The sequence below is a fragment of the Fundulus heteroclitus genome, unplaced genomic scaffold (genome assembly GCF_011125445.2).
Source record: "Fundulus heteroclitus isolate FHET01 unplaced genomic scaffold, MU-UCD_Fhet_4.1 scaffold_205, whole genome shotgun sequence".
Lineage (NCBI taxonomy): Eukaryota > Metazoa > Chordata > Actinopteri > Cyprinodontiformes > Fundulidae > Fundulus > Fundulus heteroclitus.
This window is the reverse complement of record NW_023396617.1, coordinates 159,794-179,781: the sequence shown is the minus strand read 5'-3', so window position 1 is coordinate 179,781 and position 19,988 is coordinate 159,794. Positions and strand designations below refer to the sequence as shown.

The window sequence follows — 19,988 nt, the reverse complement described above, 5'->3', positions numbered from 1 at the left end:
GTTTCCAAGAGGGTCCAACGCAGGGAAAGCCGCCTCCCCCATCCCAGGGAAGAGCAGAGAGGAGCCCCTGGAAACCCCCCCAACTGCAACAACACCGAAGCCCCGGGGAGCTGTGGTGATGAGCCCGCGGGCTCATAAAATTGAGGCACGCTGTGTATCTTCTAACAGGCGATGGCTTAATCAGGTACTGCACAGGTGAGGTACGGTAAACCTGCATAGACTGAAAGGGCTGGTGCTCACTGAGTTTGTAGTTTTATTGTGTATACTTTATGGAGGCTAACATGAAAAATTGGTGTTTACAGATGCTCTTCGTCATATCTGACTATTTGGCAAAGAAGAATGGGCAAACAATTTAAATGTCTAGATTTGCAAGCTTGTAAGAGACATACCCCAAGAAACCTGCATATTTAATTGCAGCACCAGTAAACAAGACAACAATAAACAAAAAGAAACTGTATAGAAACAGACTAAAACAAAACAGTTTTACATCAAATAAGTACAGGAAAGAATAAAGGCGTTTCAACCCATGATAAAAGACGAATTCAACAATATAGTGCATGAAAAAGCACTTTTATTATAACAGAGATAGAAAAGATAAAAGCATTATTGGCATCAAATCGGCTTATCACAGCACAAAAAAAAGCACCAAAGAGACAATTACCCAACTGAAAACTATAGAACCATGGATGTGGGATAATACATTAGCTTTCCTGGAACAGGGAGAGAGCAGTAACAGGACTAAAAACACTGAGCAGCTTCACAATCACAGATAGTCTATAAATAATACTAATAGGTGTGCAGTTTGTGAAACTTCAGAGATTTATACAAGGCCCAAGTGCACTACATCTCTAAAAGAAAGAAATACTATAATCAAGATGAAGACGGGCAAGTAAAATAATCAAACTGCTCATGGAAGTGGTTTTAATACTGGATATAATGATAAAACACCAACAAACACTCGGATGTTTTATGTATGTTGAAGGCTCGGGTTAACATTGAGAATACAAATACTTACAAGCTGTTTGGTATTCAAGGATGTTGTTAAAATTAGCATCATTCAAACATATTGGCATCATTTTGATATAACCAGATCTACAGCAAACATATATTTCCCACTAAGCTGTGGTGATACATAATAAAGAAGATTTCAGCTGATTTCGTATTGATTTATCTCCAATGAAATATTTACTGCTTACAAAAAAGGAAAAAACTAAATTATTTGAGATTTACAGTGTTTAGACTTTGCTCTCAATTTTCTTTCAATTTGATCAACTCATTGTCCCGTCCACATTTGTTCTTATAAACTGCACTTTTCAGTCAAAAAAACGGAGGTCAAGGTAGATGCAGTTTTTGAACACGGAGTTAAACTTTAATTAAACATGTTGGGTATAATTTGTTTGCCATGTTTGTTGGTTTCATGCATCACTTAATGTTGGCAGAACAATTTTACTTTGCTTTAAATAGATTATGGCTCCAAATTCATTATGAATGCCTCCTATAGACAACCGTAATTTCATCACTTTTGGATTAAAAAAAGAATCTGACAAATGGACGTTAGCAGTGTTCACAACAGTGAATCTTTGTGCAAATTCAAACACTTTCAAGATCCATATTTTGAATCACAGGGTCTTCCTTTTATATTGGCACCCCTGGTACACGTAAGCAAAATGTTTGAAACAAGTACAAGTAATCTCACAATGAAAAATCTGCCACAGTTTTTTTTTTTTTAGATAATCTTTTTTTTAACCTCACTTGCCATCCTCCTCCCTCACACTCACCTCATCCACACCATTAGTTATCTACGTTCTGTTTCAGTAGCGATGGAAACCATAATGCCACGGAGAGGAAAGGAAAAGAATGCTCCAGCGATGCTTTACAACGCTTTTAACACTGGAGCATACTCCACTGGACCACCAGATTTATGTTTATGTGTATCATCGCCCGACCACCACAGCTCTCAAACACCATGTGTACTGCACATGTGCGCCATTGCTCCAGAATTCACTCAACTGTGACTTTAGCATTGCAGCGATTACCCATTAATCTTGCCTGTGAGATGAATTCTCGTGGTATTTGTGCGTTCATAAACACACAAGAATCAATCTTGTGCCGTTCCGGCTTCAACGGTTTGTCTGAACCAAAAAACGGTTCGGGCCAATCACGTCGCAGTGTTGTGATTTAAGGCGGGGCATACCGGTGCGACGAACGCAAGAGCTGATGAGCCCACAGTCGAACCAACATAAACATGGCAGCGATGGTGTAGCTGCTGCTATCACGTCTGTTTGGGAAGAATCCACAATTTCATCTTTGAAAGAAGAACAGCAAGAAAAGCCTTGACAAGCTTACGTTCTTGTGTTTCTTATTTTGCATGCTGCTTATGTTATAATTTGATATGGTGATTGGCTAATCACCGTCCCAGATGGATAATGTGCAAAATGTAGAGTGCTACACATTATCAATCTGGCTGGCAGGGTTAATTTAAAAACAATATATAATCTAACACCACGTTGTGCTGTGAGCAATGATGAAGATTCACTCGCCTTAGGATGCCAGACGCTTGAAACCGAAGGTTTCCTTCAAAGCAACAGCGCATCAAAAGCAACAGGCAAATTTCAATTACGTGACAGCCAATGACTAGATGGTCCACAACATCCCCTTCACTTTTTCTCACATTTAGACTCTCGTAACACGTTTTTAATATGCCACCATACATGGCAATATAGAGAACAATGTGACAGCAGCTTAACATAACCTTGGAACATTGTCCAGACTTGTTTGTCACATTTACAGATACTTTAATTCCCTGACTGTATATATGAGTATGAATCATCAATCTTACTTGAATGGGATGTTCTCCTGTCTTTCCTATTTAGAACTGCTGCCAAGAGAAACAGGCATCACATTTATACCACAGAGAAAAGGAAAGTCAGAGGTGACTATTTGAAAGTTCCTCTACATTCTTATATAATATAAATGTGCCTTATTGTCTCTCAGTGGGGAAATTCATCATCATTTATCTTCCTGATAAGGTAAAATATACAATAAAATGCTTTAATTACATTTATTTTAAGGAATTCTTGTGGAGCTGGTGATTTTGTAAAAAACAAAACAAAAAAATCTTAATGTAGGATCCCCCCACTGAATATATGTACTCAAATTAAAATTTAGATTTTCTAAATTTCACAATGTGAGATCACGCAACTAGGATAAAATGTACATTTATTTTAAGGCTTTTTACACATTTTTTTTTTAAATCAGAGGTAAGATAGTATAGGAATTTCATTTTAGTTGTCTGACGCCATGCTTCCTCTCTCCTTTAGATCTTAAGTATCTTTGTCTGAATATCACCCACATCACCCACATGCAGAAAACATTGGGTTGTTAGCATATGGAGCTGTACTGACAACTGCAAAAGCTGAATCCGGACAACTGAAGCAGATCTGGTGGTCCTTTGAATGTGGCTTTGAAATCCTGAGCGACAATAAGCTGTAAAACATGAGCAACATCAGTTGTTTTACTGTTTTTCCCCCCCCACACCTTTAAATGTTAGATTTCTTAACCTTTTTGGTCCTCCAGCCACATTCATTAAACTGTACAAGCTTGTCTGGCAAGCAGAGTTAAATACTGTTAGCAAATATAGATATTTATGTGTTCAAGGTGTTCGTATGTAAACACTGACAACCATGGGTTTTGGATTCATGGGTGTAAAACCGTAATATATACCCACAGCCACACCCAGGCACGTAACACACACACACACACACACACACACACACACACACACACACACACACACACACACACACACACACACACACACACACTCCTGAGATGCCTTAATATTGGGACAGATTGTTCAAGAGTACTATAGCTTCAGTTTCCATTTTAGATGAGACAGGTTCTTTATCACGGTAGCATGTGCTATCAGTTACGGCAGTAAGTCAGCCTTCTGGCAGTGCTGCGTCATTGTGGTTTAGGACCAAACGTTTTGCTAATCACTAGTTTTCACTTATTTTTCAACACTACAGTCACATCACAGGAAAATATAATCTCTGTATAAATGATAGTGATGACATTCCTCCTTGTGAAATCTAACCAGCAACAGGAAAGTATTAATATTCAGCAAATATTCTACATAATCTATTGCGTCTAGTGATTGTGGATGTATACAGGCTTAGTCAGTAAGGCTACAACCACAAAATGTATGTGAAACACACATCAATAAATTAGTCTAGTCATGCTTGTTTTGGTGATTACAATAACTCGCTGAATAAAGCAAAAACTCAGAATGAAAATAATATGTAATCTACAACTCTAGACTGGAATGATGAATCACTCGTGTTCACCATGTGTAAATGACTCTAATAATTGCTAAATCTATCGATGATAGTCAAGGCAGCTAATTGTAAACATTGCCTTCTTCTGGACATTAAGACAATGCCGTCAAGTCAGACTCTGAACACTGAATCTGGACTTGCACCACACAGAGAGAAACCTCCATCATTAGTAACTAACCCCTGATCATTGGAAGAAAATTAAATTCCTGGAAAATACAGCGATATACAACATTAAAATGAACTGAAGAGGGAATCTCAGCTGTGTCCAAGTTTCCAAAGGTGCCTCCATTGGATCCATCACAAGGTGGCTATGTTTATTTTTATTCTTTTTATTGAAAGATCTCATTTGCTGTTAATTCATGTAATCTAGTAAAGGTTGGAGGTATTTCACCTATTTTATATTTTTTAAGGGAAACAATATTGTGATATTTACCCAACCTTTACTTACATTGTCTAAACATTGCATTCTTGTGAGACGGCATGGGAAACGACTCAAATAAAGCGATCTTTGGGAAAAGCAATATGCTTTCCATGCAGCAGGGAGCAATCTATATTTTTGGCTCTCTGGTTTTGTAGCCTTGCAAAATAAAATGCTAACATTGGTTTCCAGGATCCCAAAACCATTTGAACATGGCTGGAATGTTAAAAAACCTAATTTTAGTGTGAAGGTAATCATGACCGTGATGTGCTGTTAGATTTTAGAAAATGGGTTTTTGTCTGCTCCTTTGTGCTACTGCCACAAGTATAACATCTGAGAATCCAATGTCTCCTCACAATCTGCAAAATCTCCCTATAAATGCACAATGTTTCTGGGCCTCCACCATCAGTATCAGCCTTTAGGGCTTGACACACGGGAGGTGTGTCAATGCCAAAATCCCTCCAATTTCATAACCAATCAAACTTCTTGGAGACAAATGACCTTAGAGCACGATTTGCAACGCTGCCGTCGCTATCGTGTCCCGTGTATTGGGTTTCTCCCCGGTGGCAACGACTGCCACCTGCCGCTGTCGTTTGTCGCTCTGCGTGCTTGATCCCATTGAACTTTCATTGTCTTATCAACAGCGTGAAGAAATGCAGGTTAGCGGGTTATCTGTAGAGAATACAGAATACGCATTGCCAAGTGTGCTAATTTGTGCTCTTTCTGGGCAGGTGGCATCCTGCTCAAAGGTCCACAATCAGTTTTTTATTGACGCCTGTGAATGTCAGACTGAGGTTCTGAACTATATAGCCTCTCCTTGACAACCCTTTCTTTTCCACCAACCTTTCTATATGCGCCATTTGGACGTGTATGCTGGGTGCTTCATTCAATAAAGGGTCCAAAAAAATGCATATTTCCAAATGTAACAATCAATATGTTTTTAACTTGTTTTAGCTGCTTGATGAGACCCTTTTTGTTGCAACCAATGGAGACAGCAGTCTGGAGTCCACATCCATATGCAATGCCATAGGTTTACTTGGAGAGCTTGTTTAGATCTGGGATAAGGGCAGAATGGTCATCACAAGTTAATATTGTCTGATGACGAGGCCATGTGGGCCACAAGCTATGGATAAGCTGCAACGGCTGCTCCTAGTCTTCTCCTCACAGCACATAGGGCCATGATATCCTAAAGTCATATTAATAAACCACCACAATCTCACCTGTACCGATCCGTTGTGGTGAAGAGAGAGCTGAGCCAAAAGGCGAAGCTCTCGATTTACCGGTCGATCTACGTTCCTACCCTCATCTATGGTCACGAGCTTTGGGTCGCGACCGAAAGAACGAGATCCCAGATACAAGCGGCTGAAATGAGTTTTCTCCGTAGTGTGTCTGGGCTCTCCCTTAGAGATAGAGTGAGGAGCTCAGTCATCCGGGGAGGACTCGGGCATCTGGCCAGGATGCCTCCTGGACGCCTCCCTGGTGAGGTGTTCCGGACACGTCTCACCGGGAGGTGGCCCAGGGGAAGACCCAGGACACGCTGGAGGGACTATGACTCCCGGCTGGCCTGGGAACGCCTTGGGATTCCTCCTGAGGAGCTGGCCCAAGTGGCTGGGGAGAGGGACGTCTGGGCCTCCCTACTGAAGCTGCTACCCCCGCGACCCGACCCCGGATAAGCGGAAGAAGACGGACGGACGGAATCTCACCAGACTTTTTTTGCATGCTGAAAACAGTGGAAATCTTCCACTCTAATATGTGAAATGATGGCAATGTATGATGGTTAGGTTCTTGACACACTTCTGCAAGTTTGTCAGAGCACCATCCACGTTCTGGCTGATTTTTTGTTGATTTTGGTACAGAAGAAGGAGAGGGAAGAGTCAGAAATGGTAGTTGCTCCATTGCTTCTGTTGCTGTAGATTTTATTCAGCTTTTAGCAGGATACTAAGTGCTTCTATTTGAGCATTTAGGATGATCATGCCTTGAATGACAAAGCTGTGTCAACTGAATTATTTTAAATTGTATTTCATTCTTGTATGTAGTACATTTGATTGAATTCTATATTTATTATTTTATATACTTTAAATTAATTTGGACCTTTTTAAAATCATGTATTGGGATTTATAAGGCATTATAATTTTTGCTATAAAGGGCTGATCAGATTTTCCTCTATGAGAGTTGGATTTTATCCAATGCAATCAATCAATACAAACATGTAAGAAGTAAAACGCTTGATAATAAAGATAATTTGCTGAATTTCCTACAGTAGAATCAATATATTAATCGATTTACCTACTTTTTAAGGCAACTGCTTGATAATTTATAAAGATCTTTGACTTTATAAGTTGATCAGAGAGACCTTAATGTAGTGGCAGTGTCACTACTGTATGAGGCAACCCTTGAACTTGGACACAGCCCCCCAGAGTAGCTCAATCACAGGAATCCATTCCTGTGAGGTCATCACTGATGTCATCTGGAGGTCTGGACCTGCCTGGGAGTCTGGGCATAGAGGTACTTCCAGACGGCGTAGTAATGTATGGCTGCTCCCACAACGACGAAAAGGTGCCAGATAGCGTGCGCGAACGGGACGATCCCGTCGCTTTTGAAGAAGACAATGCCGAGACAGTAGCAGGCTCCACCGACCAGCAGCTCACACAACCCCGACTGCTCCGGCTGGCAAGAAAGTGAGGGGTCAATGTGTTGAAACTGGGAATACAGCACAGTGCAGTACAATACATGAGTGACCTCACCATTGAGAAGATGACCACAGCAGGAAAAACTCCCATCACTGTGTAGCAGATCAACTCCATGAGTTTATACCTGAAAGAGAGAAGAATATAAAAAAGTTCTTAGTCTTAGACGTCTGTTCCTGTGTACCGGTTGTTAACAAAGCAACTTGGTGCGGAATTATGGAATAATTATGTAAAGTTTAAAACTAGAAGCAATTGTTTTGTTTCAGTTTAAGCAACTGGTTACCAGAACTCTGGACCTCTACTCCAGGTTGTCCCTCAACTGCAATGCAAGATTGATTTGACCCAGCGGCACAAGTGGTTAGATGCAGATGGAGACTTTATTATTAAAGATAAGTGAAAATCTTACAATTAAAAAGGTCAACATAAACTTGCTAATTCCTTCCTTATTCAAAACCTTTTAATTTATCTATGCAGAAATCATTACATCATATTTAGCACAAATGTCATTCTCAATATATATTTTTTTAACATTTCTTAAATCTCTAGTCTATGTTAAAATTCAAGAATTTATGGGAAGGCCCTTGATAGTTTGGGGCCCCTGCGCCATCAGGTTTGCAAATGCCTTGGTCAGGCACTAAGGAATACAGGAATTAAAATCAGACAAGCCCATTTCACCACCCACCACACGCACAGGTTCTTCCCAGATTTCAATGGGTGTTGCGTCTGAGTTTGAGGTTTCCAATAAATAATACCTGTGGTTTGTTCTGGTTGACCTGTAGAAAATATACTGCCATCCATGCATCTATCTATTCTAAGCTACAGCTAAAAAGGCTATCTGATGGTAATATGGAGACAAAGCAATACAAAGCTGTGCATCAGTCGAATAACTGTTAGGAGTTTATGTCAAGTCTTCAAATGACATAAGAAATTTGATGCTCATAGAAAAAAATCTTGTTTTTATAACTGTCCTAATATAGCATGATTCACAGTATCTGCTTACAAATGAGGACAAGGACTGAAAGTTTTCCAGGCTTCGGGTCTTGAGAAGATCTCTAGAAATTACATTTTAAATTTATTACTGAGAACTGAGAAATTCATTAACAAATGAAACCAGGAGTCATAAATAGATTTAAGCAATGTTTACTGCAGTTGTACCTGTGAGTGTTGCCATCATGTCTTTGATTAAGTGTTGACTTTGCTATGCTTATGTGCCTAAACCTGCAATAACTGGCATTGCAAGTCTGGTTCATAGGTGTGTCAGCTGCTAAAATTTGATCAAACAATTTCAGAGCGGTTGAAATGTTTCATGTAAATATAGAAATTATGTAGCATTCATTACCATAATTAGCCATGGCAGTGTTTGCAACATTAAAGCATTACAGCCCAGCTGTGTGGACAGGACAGTCAGACCCAAGTGAAGGTGCCAGTGTGGGAACAGACCTCTCATGGAAGAAGAAGACGTAGGTGGTTCCAAAAGACGCCATGACCCACACCAGCCAGCGCATGTGACACGCCCACGGACCCAGCTCCCGAAGGTTTAGCCTGTGGAAGAACCAATAAGACGACAGCTGCTAAAAGGGTTGCTTTACAATCATGTTTGCATGCAAAACCCACACAGAGACCCACACAGCAGGACGGCTGCTTACCATGGGGCGTAGGAGGCTGCAATGAAGAAGTAGATCACCATCCTGTCACACATGTGGAAACACTGCTCCACAGAGCTGAAAACAGAGTTAGGGGTTGGCAATTATACTTTTATGAAGTCCCAGTTCTAATATTGTTTTAAAGTGTGTGTTATACAGCGCCTTGCAGAAATATTTAGACCTGTTTCCCTTTCCAGATTCTTTTCACATAATACCCAGATCCTTCAGGTTATCTTTTTATTTTAGGTGACAAACCAACACAAAGTAATGCATGCATGCGAAGTGCAAAAAAAAAAAAAAAAAAAAAAATCAAACATTGGTTTTCATTTTTTTACATTAAACTGCAAAGCGTGGTGTGTATGTATATTGAACCACTTTTTGCTACTTTTTTGGGATATGGCTATACCAGCTTCGCATCTCTAAATGCTAGAATTTCTGCTTGTTCTTTGCAAAAACGGTTCAAAGTCAGTCAGATCGACTAGGGAGCACCTCTGAACATCAATTTTCATGTCTTGGCACAGATTCTCAACTGGATTCAGGTCTGGACTTTGACTGGGCCATTCTAACATTAACATCAGGCCAAGGAGGAGGTGGCCTGGTGGTTAGAGCAGGGGGCTTGGGAAGGCTGCAAGTTTCCTCAGGATCAAATCTCACAGACTATCACTCTGGCCAAGACCCTGAGTCTCAGGATGCTCCCTGGGCACCATATAGTGGCAGCCCACTACTCCCAAAGGGAGGGGTTAAATGCAGAAGATGCATGTCAATAGAATTTAAATTGGAGTATGGTCATCCTGCTGGAAGGTGGCCCTCCGCCCCAGTGTCAGGTGATTCCCAGCCTCTAGCAGTTTTCTCGATAAAACGCCTTGTGCTCAACTTCGTCCATCTTCCCTCCAGCTCTGACCTGTGTCCCTGTTACTGTTGAAGAAAATCTTCCCCACAGCATGATGTTGCCACTGTCCTGTTCCACAGTGGGGTTGATGTGTTCATGCGGATGTTCATTGTTAGTTTTTCACCACACGCAGCGTTTTAAGAATAGAGCAGAACATTTCATTGTTCTTGATCTCATCTGTCAGAGTATGTTCCTCCACATTGTTATGGCCCCTATAATGGTTTGTGGAGAAACTGCAAATGGAACCTTACAGAACCACTGTATTCATACTGAAACGTCATTACATACAGGTAGACTTTACCTACTAATTAAGGGAGATCTGGAAGGAGTTGGTTGCAGTGCAGTTTTATTTAGGGTTATCAGAGCAAAGGGGACCGAAGACAAAACCCAGGAATTTTTTGAGAAAAAAAAACATTGTTTTCCTTTAACGTCACAATTATGCACTACTTTGTGTTAGTCTTTAACCTTAGATCTAAAATTCATTGACGTTTGTTGTTTTAATATGACAAATATTTAAAAGAGCGAGTTTCCATACCGGAGGTGGCTTTTCTTCCAGGCGACAGTGTGAAACAGGGTGGAGATGATGAAGAGTGAGCTGAGCCCCGCCCCATACACCCAGGCTGACAGCCGCTCCCATTGGTCCTCTGACTCGTAGTGCAACAGTGAGCTGCCCAGCAGGCTGGGGATTATCCACATCTAAGTGAACATAAATGGCAGGTGAGTACCGAGGCAAATAGAGAAACGAGCAGGAAGAAAGTGCAACTGTGCGCACGACGATGGCACAACTTTTAAAACTAATCATGGTGAGTCAGAAATGTAAGTGTGCTGTGTTATCTTAAAGATCTCACTAATTAGTTTATATGTTTTTTTTGGTGTGTGTGTGTGTGTGTGTGTGTGTGTGTGTGCACATACTGACCGCATGCGTGGCACAGTTGGCAGCATGCTCATATTCTGTGGGTTGGTATCTCTTGTTAGGAGGAACACGGTTGTTCATAAACCTGTAAATGACCACACATCCATAAAATTAAGTAAATATTTATTAGAATAAAAGTTGTGCTTAGCCTTTAAACTTAAACCTGAGACAGTTGCTTTGAGAAAAATAGGTAAGGTGCACTTTTAAGTCAAAATTCACAATGTTCTTGATATGCAAAAAAGGTCAACAATAAAAAAAATAAAAAAATACAATAACATAGATAAAATAACATTAAATACCCAAAACCTGCTATAAATAGATGAAGCCTTTAGTTGATACCAGATATTTCTATAAAAAGACACATAACCTTTTTATTTAAATTGTCTGATAACTAAATCAGAATATTTTTCTCCCTTTTTTTAAGGTAATTTAGGATTTGCAAAATCATTTCTAATTGCTAAATACCAGAATAATGAAAGAAAGGAGTTTATAATCAAGTTCGCACACATTTTATTCGTATTTGGTAGAATTGCCTAAATAACTTTGGTAAAATGTTTTGGATTTCCTTCCATGATTTTCTCTCAATATTATTTCTGGAAATTTGTGCCATTCCTCTGTAAAGAAGTAGTGGAGGTAGCGGATTTGCAGGCCATCTTGCTCACACATGCCTTGTCAGGTCTTCCCGCAAAACTTCTAAGCAACTGAGATCAAGCAACTATAATAACAACTCATTTATGGTGATCCATCCAAGACACCGACTTTGTTGTCTGTAAGTAACTCTGTATTAAATCTGGTATTTTGACCAAGGAAAAGATAGACGTATCGTGGCAGATGGCCGTTCACACAAAGCCTGGTTCTGATGGAGGTTTCTGTCTGTTAAAGGGGAATTTTCCTCTCCACTGTCGCTACATGCATGCTCGGTTTGAGGGATTGCCGCAAAGTCAACGGCACAATGCAAGCGACTGTCCACTGTTTCTACACGCTCTTTCAGGAGGAGTGAATGCTACAAGTCAATGACTTGACACCATCTTCTGGGTCTCCTTGGAAAACTTTTGGCCCATTTATCTTTATGATTTGATAGAACAGGCTTTGTAAAATGCCTTGAAACGACCTGCTGTGAATTGATGCTAAATAATTAGAATTGAATTGAATTTGTGCTTTAACTTCCTGGCTGATGTATTATTATTATTCTTTAATATTTCCTCAAGAAACACCATCGCTTGCCACAGCAAAGCTCCACCACAACAGGATGCATGATGCTGCAGTTCTCGTAAATGCATGCTTTCCCTTTTTCCTCCAAACGCAACGATGGTTAGCATGATCTTACACATCAATTTTAGTTCATGCATCCTTAAAAGACCCGTGCTTTTTGTTTTGGGGTTTATTCACACATTTTTCCACCAAAACCCGTTAATCTCTGGGAGACGGGACCCCTCTCCTTCCTGAACAGTGTCATAACCGGACATTTTGGGGTGCTTATAGTCGCATGTGACTGTGCCATGACACTGACTGTAGAAAAATGACAAATAACCTTAGAAGGTCTGACTTCAGATAAGAAAGGGGGAGTGAGCCGTGTGAACATGAACTAATTCAGGTCTAATCTCAGGGAGCTGAAGGGTGAACCTGTACATTGCTGCTTGCGTCTCATAGCTATCCATACGTCCCCACCTCCAGTCTCCCCCTTTGCTTAGCAACGACACATCTTGCTTCAGCTTGTTGCCATGGCTGCAGTTGCATGGCAACAGTGGGTAACCACGAGTCCTGTCTGAACCAGACGTCTGTCCCCATGATTTTCTTTTATAAATAGTTCACACAGAGAGAGAGAAGCCTCTGTGTGCTCACACGTTCACTCCCGCAGACACGCGGACGCACGCTTTAAGCCCCATTCGGGGATCTGAGAACATACCAGGAGGTAACCCTCAGTGATGTCACTGCTGTCATGGTAACACAGAGCAGGGATTGTCTCTCTTTTTTTTTTATCACAACAGAGAAGTCCTCGTCTGTTTCTTCTCTCCTCTGCTCCTCTGTCCTCACGTCTCCACTTGCTATGTGATTAAATTAACATGCAGAACGCCGTACGGACAGAGATCCAACACACACTCACACAAGCCCCTACGCTCTTATGTTATTCCAGAGCCAGATTTCGTAAGAGACCCAGATTCATCTGTTCCTTCGCACACACACACACCCACTGATAAGTTTCGTGAGATCCGACAAAAACAAGCTGCTGTCAAAGGAAACGACATCCTGGGCTTCAGATTGTTTGGTTCGACTAAATGTTACAGCTACTGGAAACGTTTCCGTCAATGGGGGAAGCAACATCTTTACATTTTGCTTAAGCACAACAGATAAAAGAATCCAGTGTAAAGGTCTCATCATTACCCGCCTAACAGCAGCAGTTATTTAAAAGATATTAATTCAGGTTTCAGTGAGACATAATTTAAATAAGATGTATTTGAAATGTTTGTTTTTAGGTTCTCTTATTGTTTTAAGACAAATGGAGCAGCGTGAGGAAATTGTTTGGCCTTCTTGACCTGGGACAGCTCCTGCTTTACCTGAACCGGACATTAGGATCTTCTTCTGACGAGACCCAAAAAAAACAAAAACAAAAAAAAAAAAATAAAACATCACTGGGGTGCATCAACAGTGCATTAACAACAGAGCCACAACTCTCTCTAATTTAAGAGGAAAGTTGCTGTTTGAGCAGCTTGCCACCCTATGTAACATATTATTTAAAATGCAATCAGAATATTTACACCACCTTTTATCTTTAACCATGTAGGCGAGCACGTTTGGCGGGACAGAATATTAATGCACATAAATTGACTAACTTGCTAACCGGCCAAGCAGCAGCGGTCCGGCTACCGATTCCCCTATTCTTTAATGAATCCAGTAAACGAAAGCTTTAAAATTACTCGAGGCTCCAGCAATCAGGACATCCAAGAGGAAGGACAAGAAACAAAACAAAAGAAACAAAGTAAGACAGGTTAAAACTAGGCCAAGTTAAGTCATTATAAGAATACATACATAAAAAATAAAAATTAATAAACAAATCAGACCTGCACCACATACTCCATTAAGTGATCAACGTGTCTCTACATCTTATTTGGTTCAATAACAGCCGCAGGAACAGGGCTGTTTTGATAAGGTTGTGTTATGCATGTTAGGACTAAGAATCTCCGTCCGCAAGGAAATGTTTGCTTTTTAAAGGAAGGGGGTCCATTTTTTTTAAATAGGAGAAGCTATCATCTGCACCTTCCTGGTGTACATGGTATAAAAGAGAACATATCATGCTTTTCATAACTTCCTTTTCACATTGAAATCATTTAGTTGTGGTCTATATAAAGTGGAACTGCAGTGCTTTGGTCTGAATTCCTTGTTAATTCACCCACACTGTCCCCCTTTTTTACCCCAGTCCTGAGGTGCATCTGAGAGCAACTCGTTTTGGTGCTGTCTCTTTAAATCTAAAGGAGGAACTTCACACACCGTTCTCTTCCATGCTTGCGCTTCACCCGTTTCGGTTATTTCTGTAGTATGCTGGGGGACGGTGTAAAGAATTGTGTGGGTTAATACACCCAATGACCAAATATTTTCACTAATCCACTTGTAGCTTTGGCATCCTTCAGCATGGACTACAATAAAAATGGCGGATTCTCTAAATCGGTAAACCGGAAGTCCATGACCTTGTCCAGCAGCTCCACAGCAAATACTGTGATGTAACTGTTGAAAAGTTTTTATATGAGACAAAGAAAACTGAATAGCTAGAAAAATATGACCCCAGACAGAGTGGAAAGTCTTCTATGCAGCACATGTGCAGACCACATTCATATTTTCTGCTTTCGTAGAGGCTCCAAGTAAACAACAAAAAGTATTTAAGCACTAAATAAAATGGATTTTGCATGATATGAACCCTTTAAGGAGGTCAAGTTGCTTTTTCAGCAGCCATCATCTTGTCTTTACCACCCACTCAACTTTTCGTTAATATACTTGCACTCTGTGGACAGCCAGGGTATTTAGCAATGACCTTTAATCTTTGCAACAGTATTTTTTTTTATGCTTTAAATAAAATTAATTACAAAATCTTATAAATTTTTATGTTTTAAACTGTCCAGTGATACCATCAAACCAGTATTTTTACTGAGGTTGATATATCGTTAGACTCTCATACTGGCTTGTGACCAACCATCAGGCGACATCATTACATCTCCTCACTTTATCTTCTGCCACATTTCTTCTGTAGCACAACTATTAACTGCAAATATCAGATTTTTTTTTTCTTATTGTATTTGGTTGTACTGTTGGACTTTACAATAAAACCGTTTGTTGGAAGAGATGCTCGTGTCCTAAAATGCAAAGTTGAAATATACAAAGTTTGATCTCTGCTTTAAATCAGCCCTGCGTGTGTCTTTGTGTTGTTTTGCAGCAGTGTCGTGCAAAGTGGATATTCTTTCCTCCCACACGCTAGGGATTTAAACCTCGTTATTGCGATGATGCTCTGGATCGGACGAGTCCAGAATTGAAACGGAAGTGAGAAATCTACCTCATCACATCACAAATATGTCTTTTCCGTTTCCCCGGCACTGTGTTGAGCAGCTGTTTTTAGAGTGACACTCATTCAGAGCTATTAATATTAACTGACCCGGCCCAGAAACTCGCAGTCCTGTCCCAAATAAAGTGGTTCCTGCATCCAGAGGCTGCATCCGTCTCCGCTCGGCTGCCTCTCTCTTTACTGTGTCAGTCTGTGCTCTGCGTTTCTGTTCTCAGCCCAGCAGGCCTGGCAGAGTTAGTAACGGCTTTATCGAGTTTGGTGATAATTAGCAGGCTGCAGGCCGGGCACAAAGACCCGGTGAGTGGACCGAGAGGAACAGCTGGAACAAACTGATCCAGAACTTCAGGGTGGACAGAAGCTGTGTTTTCTCTCTGGTCTAACTGAACCAAAAAGACCTCAGTCCATTTGATTTATTATCAGATGTTATGGTCGTCAGATACGTGCTGTATAAATGCAGCAATTGCAACCAAACAAACAAAGAACATTCAAGAATCTCAGTACTGACTGTTAAAAAATAAATAAATAAATGTTTTAAAAACTGGATTTTCCTCTGCTCCATTACAGATTGCCTGGATCTAAGCGTTAGACTGAGAATTCAAAAGGTGTAACGTGTATACAAGTGAATAACTATTTAACCTAATTAATTGCTGGCTTTTGCTGATTGTTTCTTTATAAACAAAAGCAAACGAATTTGATGAATTTTAAGTACCTAAAATTATTTCTCATCATAGCTTTTTTTGATGCCACTAAATGGCAAAAATATTAACAGAATAATAAACAACTAAAATTGTAATGTTTCTTTTTATTTCTTTTATTAATATCAATATTATATCATTGTTTATAGGGTTTTACAGAGTTTGGTTGTTGTTTAGTGGACCCCTACTATAAACTAGTTATTTTAACCCATTTTAAAATCAATCTCATGGCATTTCTAGTGATTCTCTGGGTCTTGTGTTTACAATCTGAACCACTTTGCTTCTTCCTTTTGTCTTCTCGGATTTTGTTTTGGGTTTTTAGGTTGTGTGTTGGGACATTCCGGTCTACCGTTTGAGGTTTGACATATTTTTAGACTCTAGCCGGGTGTTTCAATTGATGTTCCCTTAAAGAACAGAGCTGAAATCCTTACATATTTCCTTGTTTTCTCTCCTACCTGGGCTGAGTTGCACAGTTCTTCTCTACTCTCATTTATACTCAGTTGCTCACCACTGACTGTTCCTCTTTGCTCACTGTCAGATCCTCTAATACCATTCCTTTTCTTCTCTGACTGATTTTTTTTGTCTGATGCTTCATTTAAACTGGACTCAGTTATCCTAGTGTTTTTTTTCCCCCCAGAACTTTTAAGGCCTCTCAATTAATTAAAATATGAACAAATGTTAACAGAGTTCAGGAATTAAATTAAGAAAGTTAAACTCAAGGAACAATTGTATAGTTACTTTAAGAGGACTGTTTGTGGTGATGGAAGGCAGTTCTTAAAAGATAAAAAGAGCCAAATTTTACTGTTCTTACCAATGGTATGCTCTGGGTCACAGGTTAGGTCTATACTTGTGAGTCTGACCCGGTTAACAATCCACTTGCTGCTGTTGTTATTCCCATTGCGTGTATTGCTATGCCTTTTTAGGCCACAATTCTTCCTTCCACTCAACTTTCCATTATCATGCTTGGATACACACAGTACACAGTAAACAGCCAGCTTCTTTAGCAATAACCTTTTGTGGCTTATCGTCCTTGTGGAGTGTGTCAGTGACTATCTGCTGGACAAATGTCTACTCAGCATTCTTTGCCATGAATGCGTAGACCATACCATGGACACATTTATGTATTAAAAATCCTTTTTTATTGGTCTATATTGTCATTTTCTGAGAAACAGTTTTTTGGGATTTTCTCAACTGTGCACAATAATCATAACAATTCACAGAAATGAATGCTCGACATGCATCACTCGATGTGTAATGAATCATGTGAGTTTCACTTTTTGAATTGAATTTCTGAAATAAATGAACTTTTCAGTGATATTCTAATTTGTTGTGATAAACCTGCTTACATTTAGATGTACGATTAATATACAACAAAGCATATGGTTTACTGTTTGTAAACCATATTTTAGTGTCCATGCTTAAAAACACAAACTATTAGTCATTTATCAATGTAACAGGTTCTCTTTTTTTTTTAATTGATTTGTTAAAATAAATTAGCTTTTTGATGATATTCTGATTCATTGCGATTAATCTGTATCTTTTTGAACAGAAAACAAAACAACGGAGGGGTCCAGCCTTGTAAACATTTATAGACTGTAAATAAGAATCAATTTGGAGAGAATGCAACCAGCAGCAGTGACAATGACGAAAATTGTGACTTTTTTCGTGTCATACATTAAATACTGTAAAGCACAGAGGAGCAGTGCTGTAAATAAGTTTTCCTGTGTCTATATGAAAATGTTATTGCTCCTTGAACCTATAAATCGGTTGATCCATCCCTGGTGGTAACAGCCACAGCATCTCAACTGGATCTTAGTGTAGTCATTGACTGAGCCACTCCCAAACCTCCCTTTGTTTTCCTTTTAGTGCCACGCAGAAGTGGATTATCTGGTGTACTTTGAATTACTGTCTTGCCACATAACCCAGGTGTATTTAGGTTTAAAGTGTTAGTTTATAGGTCTCCAATATGCTTGGAAATAAAACCGACAGACTCACAATCTGCTGATTACTGAAATCAGCCAATAAGGAAGACTGATAAGTCTGACTCCATCACATTATTTGAGAAGGTATTAAATTTTCCAACGGGCTCAGAGTGAGACGACGACTTTTCGCTAGAGTTAAGGGAACTCACTTAGAAAAATGTGAACCCTTTGAGCTCACAAACCGATGATAATTCCCTTTCAGGACTTCCTGCCAAAGAGCAGATGTCAGGGTTCCATCGTTTAAAGCAAAGCAGTCCGTAGACATGCAAAGGTTTATCACAACCATGTTTGACTGCAAAACTATGTGTGTCTGTTGTGACATGACACACATCTTCCAAAAAAAGTCCTGTTTTTGTCTTGCCAGTCCAAAGAATCATCCAGATTTTTCTGGTCAGCTTTTGTCTTCTTTTTGGTCAGCGGTGGCGTTGGATCTCTCGTATGGATGCTACTTTTGTCGAGGCAGCTGAGGTAATCCTTTCCAGACTGATGGATGTCAGTGACTTGTTTCTTTTTGAATCTGTTTTTTTATATATATATATTTCTTTAGATCAGGACATGATGTGTAGCTTATTGAGATCATTTAGCCTACTTCATGTTGCCAGACGGGTTCTATTTGAGCGATTTCTTCATAATGCAGGTCAGGGGGTAATCGGGCCTGGGCGAAGCGAGTGAAACTGAACTCCACTGTGGGGAAAATGTGATTTTTTTAATCACAGTTACATGATTTCACAAGGGGCTGATTACTAGCTGGTTGGTTTGGATCACTTTTGTCACTGCACAAGGGGAATCATGTCTTGATAAGTGCTTTTTGTGTTCACTCAGGGTATCTTTGGCTAATATTAAGTCTGATTGTCCGAAACATGCAGCAACAGCAAAGAACAGAAGAAATTCATAAGGGGGGGAAACTGCATGGTGAGGTAAGAGCGTGAAGACGATAAATCTGGTTTCAGAGGAAATGGCTCTGAGATGAAACGCTGTCGTTGAGTTTTCTCATGAAAGCTACCCCGCATCCATCATCCTTATCAACAGGAAACAATTAGGTATCTGCATGCTTTATGTCTGCATACGCGTTTAAGCACAATCTAATTCATAATACCAGTAGATTGGTGTGTAATGCAAAAGCTTCCACCTACCTTACAAGATTCATTTACAGTGGAAATAAGCAACAGTTGACGGCAGACAGTGGGATTTAAAAGCCTGTATTCCCGCTGGTTGGTGGCCGATAGAAAACCGATCTCTCTTCAGCCGGGATCGCAAAGGCGAGACTTGAAGCAGCGCAACCAGTCGCCCCGTTTCACTGGCGCCGTCCTCCCCTCAGCTCAGACGGACGCATCCCGACCCGCAGCTGCCTGTGACAGGGGTCCGCTCCGGAAGGTGTGGGCGGTGGGGGACGGCTGGATGAGACCCGCTCGGTCCTTGCTGCTGCTGCTGCTGCTGATGGTGCTGCTGCTGGTGGTGGTGGTGGTGAGCCTCTGCTGTCTCTGCAGCCACCGCTTCACATCGTCATCACGACTCGATGAGGAGGGCAGCTTTTTTTCTCCCCCTTCTCCTTTTATCTCTCAAGGCTGCCACATCATTTTCAGAGGCTCTGATTCATGGCAGAGGAAATTCTAGGTGCAGTTCCTGGCGGCGCCACTAGATGGTGACGCAGACACGCAGTTGGAGAGGGACTACCCACAAGATTTATTTTCACACTTGAAATTATGTAAATGGTTGTATTTCATGCGTTATATAACTATTTTAAATCCCAACATCAAATGCTCAGGGTTTGATTGTTATTTTTTTTTTAGTTTTAACACAGCCCCTTTTATTCTTTTATTTTAAAATCCAACCCATTGCAACAAAGTGGCTTCTTATTCAGAGGTCAACTAATCA

The 19,988-nt window shown here is 40.3% G+C and overlaps 1 protein-coding gene across 2 annotated transcripts; it reads right to left on the bottom strand.

Annotated features, from left to right (window-relative positions):
• Positions 1-6,853: 6,853 nt before the first annotated feature.
• On the bottom strand, positions 6,854-19,763 carry LOC105940018 (monocyte to macrophage differentiation factor 2). 2 transcript variants are annotated; one of them, XM_012882447.3, is made up of 7 exons: positions 19,247-19,763; positions 10,891-10,972; positions 10,510-10,670; positions 9,089-9,163; positions 8,883-8,984; positions 7,500-7,569; positions 6,854-7,422 (listed from the first exon to the last, which is right to left on the bottom strand). In XM_012882447.3, the coding sequence occupies exons 1-7, from the start codon at positions 19,258-19,260 to the stop codon at positions 7,219-7,221; spliced, it is 708 nt and encodes a 235-aa protein (XP_012737901.2). In that variant the 5' UTR covers positions 19,261-19,763; the 3' UTR covers positions 6,854-7,218. The 2 variants fall into 2 exon arrangements, with proteins under 2 accessions (XP_012737901.2, XP_035985609.1); XM_036129716.1 differs by lacking the exon at positions 19,247-19,763 and adding an exon at positions 13,719-14,243.
• Positions 19,764-19,988: the final 225 nt, after the last annotated feature.